At 47.0% G+C, this 8,335-nt stretch overlaps 1 protein-coding gene across 1 annotated transcript; it reads left to right on the top strand.

Annotated features, from left to right (window-relative positions):
• The first annotated feature begins 1,575 nt into the window (after window positions 1–1,575).
• CUNH12orf76 (chromosome unknown C12orf76 homolog) lies at window positions 1,576–7,452 on the top strand. Its single transcript, XM_055322871.1, has 2 exons — window positions 1,576–1,715; window positions 6,169–7,452. The coding sequence occupies exons 1-2, from the start codon at window positions 1,583–1,585 to the stop codon at window positions 6,252–6,254; spliced, it is 219 nt and encodes a 72-aa protein (XP_055178846.1). The 5' UTR covers window positions 1,576–1,582; the 3' UTR covers window positions 6,255–7,452.
• Window positions 7,453–8,335: the final 883 nt, after the last annotated feature.

Below are 8,335 nucleotides of genomic sequence, written 5' to 3'. Positions count from 1 at the left end.
AGGTCAAGGGCTGTGGGAATTTGGAGGTAGAAATTATATTTAATTGTAAATGGTCTGATATTTTGTTTTTTTTTTAAGATTTTATTTATTTATTCATGAGAGACACACAGAGAGAGGCAGAGACATAGGCAGAGGAAGAAGCAGGCTCCATGTAGGGAGCCCAATGTGGGACTCAATCCCAGGACCTAGGGATCATGATCTGAGCCAAAGGCAGACATTCAACCACTTAGCCACCCAGGTGCCTCAATGGTCTGCTATTTTAGTATGTACAAATATATGTGAAGTTACTAAGTGGAGAAAACAGGGCTATTTTCAATACTTTGTTTTTCTTCTGCCCCTCGCTTTTTTGTTTACTCAACATTATTGCTGCTCCACATCCATCCGACAGATATTTGAGAAAAACTTTCCTGTTCCCAGAACTGCTCCAGGCACCAAGGGCAGACAGACATTGTCCTGCCTTCATGGAGTTCAGTTTGGTGGGGAAGACAGGCAACAACAGAAAAAAGTCAAAGAACAGAATTACTTGAGATAGTGATGAGAACTATACAGAGACGATGGGCTGAGTGTGGTGGTGTGTCAGGGACTCCGGAAAGGGCACTCTGAGGAATCGACCTTGGGTGGAGACTTCAATGGTGTACAGTTGCCTGCCATGCACATGTGCCAGGGAAAAGTACTGCAGGCAAAGGGAACAGTAAAAATCCGGAAGCAGAAACAAAAACGAAGTCAAATGCCTGGGGCATAATTACATGTCGTACATTATCATTAAACAATTGCTTATTCTATAAGAAATAGTGAAAGGGACCATAAGAGAAAGGAGGGGAAACTGAGTGGGGGGAAAAATTAGAGAGGAAGACAAATCATAAGAGACTCCTAACTCTGGGAAACAAACGAAGGGCTGCAGAAGGTAAGGAGGGTCGGGGGATGGGGTAACCAGGTGACAGGCACTAAGGACGGCACATGATGGGATGAGCACTGGGTATTATACTATATGTCAACAAATTGAATTTAAGTAAAATTTTGTAAAAAGTTAACCGAGGATGAGTTTAGAGGGATAGAAGATGAAAGAGGCAACAGGGTAGCGAGAGTGTATGTATGTTGAGCAAGTGGAAAGGTTGCAATTTTAGAAAAGGATGTCCAGGTAAGGGCTTCCTGAGAAGGAGGCATCTGTCAAATGGTAATACAGTGTCTATTTCTTGGGCCTGTAGCGAAGATCCAATAAGAAAATGCACGGATTCATAGAAAAAGAAAGACCTTTGATAGGCCCAAAGTGGACCCAAGAGACTCCTATGGAAAGATGCCCGCCTGAAGCTCACAAAAGGGGAACGCAGTCACGGCGGAGTGGTGATCCAGATGGACGTGGCCCCAGACGGAAGGGCGATCCCGCTGAAAATCCGCCCCGGCGGAAACGTTCGCCAAGAAGGACGGTCGCCGCGGGAGGAGCCCCAAGCGCCCGGGGCGTCTGGTTACCCTGGCAACAGCGCGCGCTGGGTGGGCGGAGCCAGCGGCGGAAGGAGGCGCGCGGGCGGGGACGGAGGCGGGGCTTTGGGCGGAAGTGCGCTCTCCGCCGCTGCGGCCCGAGAAGATGCTGCGCCCCGTGTGCTGGTGGCTGAGCTTCGGCCTGGGGAGCTTCCTGGCGGGGCGGGCGGAGGCCCCGAGCCCCGCAGAGCCACCGGAGCGGAGCCGGCCCTACGCGGTGCTGCGCGGGCAGAACCTGGGTGAGCGGCGGGGGCGGGGCGGGGGCTGGGCGGGGGCTGGGCGGGGGCTGGGCGGGGGCTGGGCGGGCGGGGCGTGCCTCGCAGTGGGCTCCCTGCACCTGCGCGGTTGCTTCAGTGACCTGGCGGCCGGGCCCCTCTTCTCTGGCGGCGTGGGCCCAGGCTGGGCCACAAGGGTCCTTTAATGAGAGAGCTGAGAATTGCAGCCCTGATTTGAAGGTGAAAGTGAAACTCAGGGAGGTGAGGTTACCTGCCCCCGTGTACACAGCTAGGATAGCGGTGGAGGCCGCGGCTGGTACCTGTCAGCCTACTTTTCGGACGTTCTCGTTATTCCCCTTCGCTCCTACGAAAAGACCCGAATGAGTATCTGTTTTCGGTAACCTAAAGAAACCCGAAGAGGATTTTTCCCTTTTGCGAAAAAAGTGAAAAGAGCGCTCAGCAGGTTTTTTTGCGTTACACACCCGGAGCAGCGAGAGTGGCTCCACCAAACTCAGTCCGCGAGAGCTGCACCCGGCATCTTAGCATCACGGCGTATAGCTTTGACATGTGTCTGTGTCTGTTCCTGTTCTCGATTTTTTTTAAGATTTATTTATTTATTCATTCATTCATTTATTTATGAGAGAGAGAGGCAGAAGCAGAAGCAGGCTCCATGCCGGGAGCCCTACGCGGGACTCCATTCGGGGACTCCAGGATCGCGCCCTGGGCCAAAGGCAGGCGCTAAACCGCTGAGCCACCCAGGGATCCCCTCCTGTTCCGGATTTATTCTGGGTATCCTCCCTTAGCTAAATGTGTCTTAAGGTACCAGAAAACCCTGAGGTTATTTTGGGGGTCTGGGAAGGCCAAAATTTTTTCCTTGCAAATTAATGGTAACTTTTTTCACTTTATGCCATTTCTGCTTACTAAAGGTTTCATAGGCACAGGATGTTCAGTGAACATGGGAAACCAGTACTAGACCTTGGGTTTTGTGGAGCTTGAAACGTACCTTTTGGGAGGAGCTCTAAAAGACACATGTATATACATATGGGTACTCCTTGCATACATGGCTTTGGAAGGGGTCTTGGAGCTTAAAGTTTGACAAAATTCACAGTAACCCTCCCTCTCATTCTGCCAAAGCTGCCCTTTCCACTGTACCTCATTGATACATGTACCTCATTGATAACATGTGTATCTCTATGCCATGAAGTGTCATTTTTGCATTATCTTGACTCTACATGAACTCATGAACTCTTGTATTGAATTTATGTATTGAGGGCAGCCTGGGTGGCTCAGCGGTTTAGCTCAGCAGTTTAGCGCTGCCTTGGGCCCGGGGCATAACGCTGGAGACCAGGGATCCCATGTCCCATGTCAGGCTCCCTGCATGGAGCCTGCTTCTCCCTCTGCCTGTGTCTCTGTCTGTCTCCTCTCTCCATGTCTCTATGAATAAATAAATCTAAAAAAAAAAAAAAAGAATTTATGTATTGAGCACTTACTGTGTACCTAGCACCCTGCTGAATGATTTCCACATGCTCTACTACTCCATCCTTTGGAGCAGTTTCTCCACCAGGGTACTACTGACATGGTGGACCAGATGGGTCTTTGTGGGTGAGGTGAAGTGAGGCACAGTATCCTGAGCATTGTAAAACGTTGAGTGGCATCTGCGGCCTTTATCTGCTAGATGCCAGGACCACACTTAACTCCCTGTCTGGATAATCAGAATATCTGAAGACATTATCAGATGTCCACTGGGGGCAAAATCCCCCTGGTTAAGAACCACTACTGCAGAACAATACTATTCGAAGAGTGGTCTGGGGGGACACCTGGGTGGCTCAGCGGTTGTGTCTGCCTTCGGCTCAGGGTATAATCCCGAGATCAGGATCAAGTCCGCCATCGGGCTCCCTGGGGGAAGCCTGCTTCTCCACTCTGCCTATGTCACTGCCTCTCTTTCTGTCTCTCTCTCTCTCTTTCTGTCTCTCAAGAATAAATAAATAAATCTTTAAAAAAAAAAAAAAAGCGGTCTGCAAACCGATGGGGTGTCCATACTATTTACCTGCAAAGAAAGGACCACAGACATTAAATGTTTAGGGATTTAACAGTTTGACACTGTTGCAACATCCAAGCAAGTAGACACCAATCCTATAGGAGTCCCTGGACTGACAAGGACTGCTTACTAGTCATGCCCATAGTAATGGCCCGGGACAGGCTACAAGCTATAAACACTAGTCCTTTACCACAGATAGTTTGGGAAACACTACCCTACACCATCCTGTGCAGTGGGTGTTTTTGTCTCTGTCTTTACAGAGGAGGAAACAGAAATTGTGGAACTTAGGTGAGAACACAGCCTGTCAGTATAGATAGGAACCCAGAGAGTCTAACTCCAAACCCTGAATTCTTGACCACTGTGCTGTGCTGCCAGTTTTGGTCATAATGCCTTCATCTATCATGTGCATGTTATATATCCACACTCTAATAAGTGCTTTTCATAGGGTACCACAGTCAGATTTCAGGAAACCCTTGTGAGGTGGGTTTCATTTGCCACTTGTGTAGATGTAGGAAATGAAGCTCAACGATGGGAAGTGACTAGTAAGGAAGGACCTAACTAGTCTTAGGTTCAGCCTGAGCCTGCCATTCAGGCAACTAATACCGTGTGCAAAGTGTGGGAGAGGTAAAAAGATGAAGGCTGGGAGAATTTATCAATCCCCACATGGACATTATGTACCTAACAACCCGTGATTTTAAGCCTTTTCAAATGCTTTTTGAGGTTCCATTCTCCACTTCTAGTCCCCTGCATACCTGCTTTGGGAGTTTGCTTGGGTTTTGGGAGGCGGTGTTTTCTTAAGAGCCCTTTCAGAATGTCAAATGCAAGAAAGTGGCTTAAAAGGAATAAGGCAAAAAAAAAAAAAAAAAAAAAAAAAAGGAATAAGGCAGGGATCCCTGGGTGGCGCAGCGGCTTGGCGCCTGCCTTTGGCTCAGGGCGCGATCCTGGAGACCCGGGATCGAATCCCGCGTCGGGCTCCCGGTGCATGGAGCCTGCTTCTCCCTCTGCCTGTGTCTCTGCCCCCCCCCCCCGTGTGACTATCGTAAATAAATAAAATAAAATAAAAAAAGGAATAAGGCAACTTGAGATCCATTGCAGTGAGAACCTTAGAAATTCATAGAATTCAAGATTTGGATTTTAAGGGCAGGTATTTAGGTAACAAGGCCTGTTTTGAGATGGGACATTTAGCGTGTATGAGTTGTAGGTTGTCTTTGTCACTTCCTGTGTTCTTTCTTTCCCTTCCTCACCAAAAAAAGTTTTTCTGTATGGTCAGTGTTTAAGTAATAACTGGGTTCCATGTGGGGGCATTCTGTAGGAGTCACAGATATCTCCAAATTACTGATTTAAGCAAAACAAAACTGTGGTCAAATCCTTTGTTTCAGTAGCCACACTAGAGAACAGCCATGGTTAGGCTCCCACTGGAACCTGGGATGGGCCCACATCCTTGCAAACAAATGTACATTTGCTTGCTAAAAGGTAACATTTTGAACTCTCATAAGAGCTCTGAGGCAGTCACAGAAATGGGACTGCCCTTCACTTCATTGGGTTGCTGGTTATGTTAAAACCCCAGTCCTTGTGTCTAGTCTTGTACTGAGGCTCAACCAGAGTGATCAGTTGGAGGTCCCAGTTCTCACCTGAGCACTCTGGAGATTTTAGACGTGAAATTTACTCCAAATTGTCTCCAGAACAGATTTGTGACGTTAGTTCATTGCTTCTTGGATTAGAAGGCCTTTGTCTCATCCAGAGATTGAAATGCTTTACTCTTTTTTTCATCTCCAGTTTTAATGAATGGCTTTAAAAACGTTGGGTTCCCTGCTTCTGTTTTTGTCCCCTGCAGTCAGATGGTTCTCCATACAGCAGCCAGAGGGATCTGTTTTCCCAGCTGAATCAGATCATGTCATTCTTTGCCTTTGGCCCTCTCTCTCAACTTAGAATAAATCCATGTTGCCTTCATGGTTTACAAGGCCCTGGATGAACTGGCTCCAGTCTTCCTCTGGCTTCATTTCCTGCCTTGCTTCCTTCCCCCTCAGCTATGCTTGCCTCTTTTCACTGGGCTTGCCTCTTTTGTCTTTCTGGGCTTGTCTGGCCCTGAGTGCTTTCTTTTGCTGACCTGCAGATCTTCCCATGGCTGGCTCCCTCTTTTCATCTTGGTCCCAGCTTGCATATTACCTCCTCAGATGCTTTCTCTACTGCCCTACCTATTATTACCCACCCCCCCCATCACCGTCACATTTCTTCAACCCCCAAAGATGCTCTCACTTGTTTACGTCTCTTCCCCCATGTATGTGGAAACATCCCAAGAGAAAATCTGTTTGTGACCATTTCCCACACACCTGGTGCTGTGCCTGGCACTGAGTGGCATTTGGCAAATCATCATCAATGAGTAGATGAAAGACAGGACCTGAAGCTGCCATTAGGAGATAACATGTTTTCCTTTTGCAGTGTTGATGGGAACCATTTTTAGCATCCTGCTGGTGACTGTGATCCTTATGGCATTTTGTGTCTACAAGCCCATTCGGCGTCGGTGACAGCCAAGCAAACAAGTTCTTCCACAAGTACTGGAGAAAAGATCAATTGTGTTGCACGTGGGTCATTGGAGAAGTTGGACTCAGAACTCTGCCACTTGGAAGTCCGACCACTTCAGTCTGGACAGTTGGTAAATGTGAAATGATTTAGAAAAAACATTAGGTAGTTTTTTTTTTTTCCTAACACTGTAATGTAAGTAACTGGGTCTGCCTCTTAGTGTTTCTTTGTATATCTGGCTACATTCAACACTTGTTACACCTTAAGACCTGAAGCTCCCACTTTCAGTGTAAAGATGGGAAAGCAGTTAACTAACTATGTGAGTGGTGTGAAAACTACACAGGAAAGGACTAATCCTGAATGTTGGAAAATATTCATAAGAGGAAGACTTAACATGTAGACATTCTATACTGGAGACCCATTTGGTCACAGTGGGGTTAAGAATCACATATGTTTTTAGTTACATTGAGTTGGCTTGGAATGCCCTCCTTGCAAAGCTGTGTCAGCTGTGGGGAACTTGGGCCACCACTCCTCATGCTGCATGTGGCTCTGTACTCCAGTGCCCCCAGTGAAGTCAGGGTCACATCAGGTAGGCCTATGACCATGAGCACCCTGGGGTTGGAAGGCTCTGAGTTGGACTAGAAATGTGACTGAGAAAGAACTCCATCCTGCTGAAACACGTTGATCTTCCTGGGGCTGCACTCAAGCCTTTCCAGCCCCTGGCCTAAAACATGTGGCAGCTTTTCAGATTTAGAATCTAAAAGAAATTCAGCAGGAACTCTTTAGCCCTGGGTGAGGAGGTCCTCAGAAGTATATGTTCTGGTAGGAGACCGAGTGGCAGGTGGGTGTGTGTTTACACAGATTTCATCTCAACCTTGAAAATGCTGCTGTTTTGCAATGTTGAACTGGATTTTTTCTTTCCTATTGAAATGATACTTTTGTACTTACAAAGTGGTTGTTATCAGTATTTATTTTAAAGATGCTAGGTTTAATTTGTTATTAAATTGAAATGCTTATCTTGTATTCCGTTCAGTAACTGCACTGACTTTTTTTTTAACACCCTGCACTGAATGTGAAACAAATTAACGTGGGATACTGTAACTGTTGAACTTATGGATTTTGTGTGTAACCCTAACATTGAGCCATTGAAGTGTTCACTGTTTTGTGCTTTGCGCCAAGTGTCAATTAAAATTAAAGTAAAATCTTACATGCTGTTTGACTCTCGGGGATTGTTTTTTTAAGATTTTATTTATTTAGTCATGAGAGACACAGAGAGAGGTAGAGACACAGGCAGAGGGAGAAGCAGGCTCCACGCAGGGAGCCCAATGTGGGACTGGATCCCAGTACTCTAGGATCACACCCTGGGCTGAAGGCAGGTGCTAAACCACTGAGCCACTCAGGGATCCCCTGGTGATTATTTTCTAAGCATCTAAAATGCAGGTGTGTGTTGGCATTTGATCTACTCTCTCAGAGAAGCGCCGAGAAGTTAAATTTTTTTTTTAAGATTTTATTTATTCATGAGAGACACAGGCAGAGGGAGAAGCAGGCTCCATGCAAGGAGCCCAACGTGAGACTCGATCCTGGGTCTCCAGGATCACGCCCTAGGCCAAAGTCAGCACTAAACTGCTGAGCCACCCAAGCTGCCCAAATTTTAAAATTTATGTGTGAAATAAGACAGTTGCCCCAAGGCGTGAGATATTATTTCGGAGACTGAGCCGTAAGTAACCTCCCAGGCCAGCCCAAGGGTCTGAAGACCTGGATTCCTGTCTCCACTCTTAACTACAAACAGGCTTAACTTCTCCAGAGCCTCAGTGTTTTCATCTGTAAAGTGGTGCTATACACTCCTTATCTTTCTTAATTATGGTGAAGATCAGATACCGTGAAACCAATACCACCAGGGTGGGGTCGCCATCTTTGGCCTGTCCCTTAAAAGACCGTAGTTATTGATGGACTGCAGGGAGGAGGAGCAGGTGGGATTCTGAGAAACTGGCAGTGACAGCCAAGTCCCAAGAGTGCACAGCCCCACCTCATCTGGAGTGCCATGTTTTGATACACTGCCTAAAAATGTATTGCCATTTTTAGGATT

Source organism: Nyctereutes procyonoides, unplaced genomic scaffold (genome assembly GCF_905146905.1).
Source record: "Nyctereutes procyonoides isolate TBG_1078 unplaced genomic scaffold, NYPRO_anot_genome, whole genome shotgun sequence".
Classification (NCBI taxonomy): domain Eukaryota; kingdom Metazoa; phylum Chordata; class Mammalia; order Carnivora; family Canidae; genus Nyctereutes; species Nyctereutes procyonoides.
Note: the sequence above shows the minus strand (reverse complement) of the source record. Positions and strands in the feature narration are given on the sequence as shown.

Bases quoted from the DNA above. Each gene is read 5' to 3' on its own strand.
- CUNH12orf76 (XM_055322871.1), top strand. From the start codon at position 1,583: ATGCTGCGCCCCGTGTGCTGGTGGCTGAGCTTCGGCCTGGGGAGCTTC. The intron at 1,716-6,168 runs GTGAGCGGCGGG...TTCCTTTTGCAG, and splicing joins GCTGCGCGGGCAGAACCTGG to TGTTGATGGGAACCATTTTT.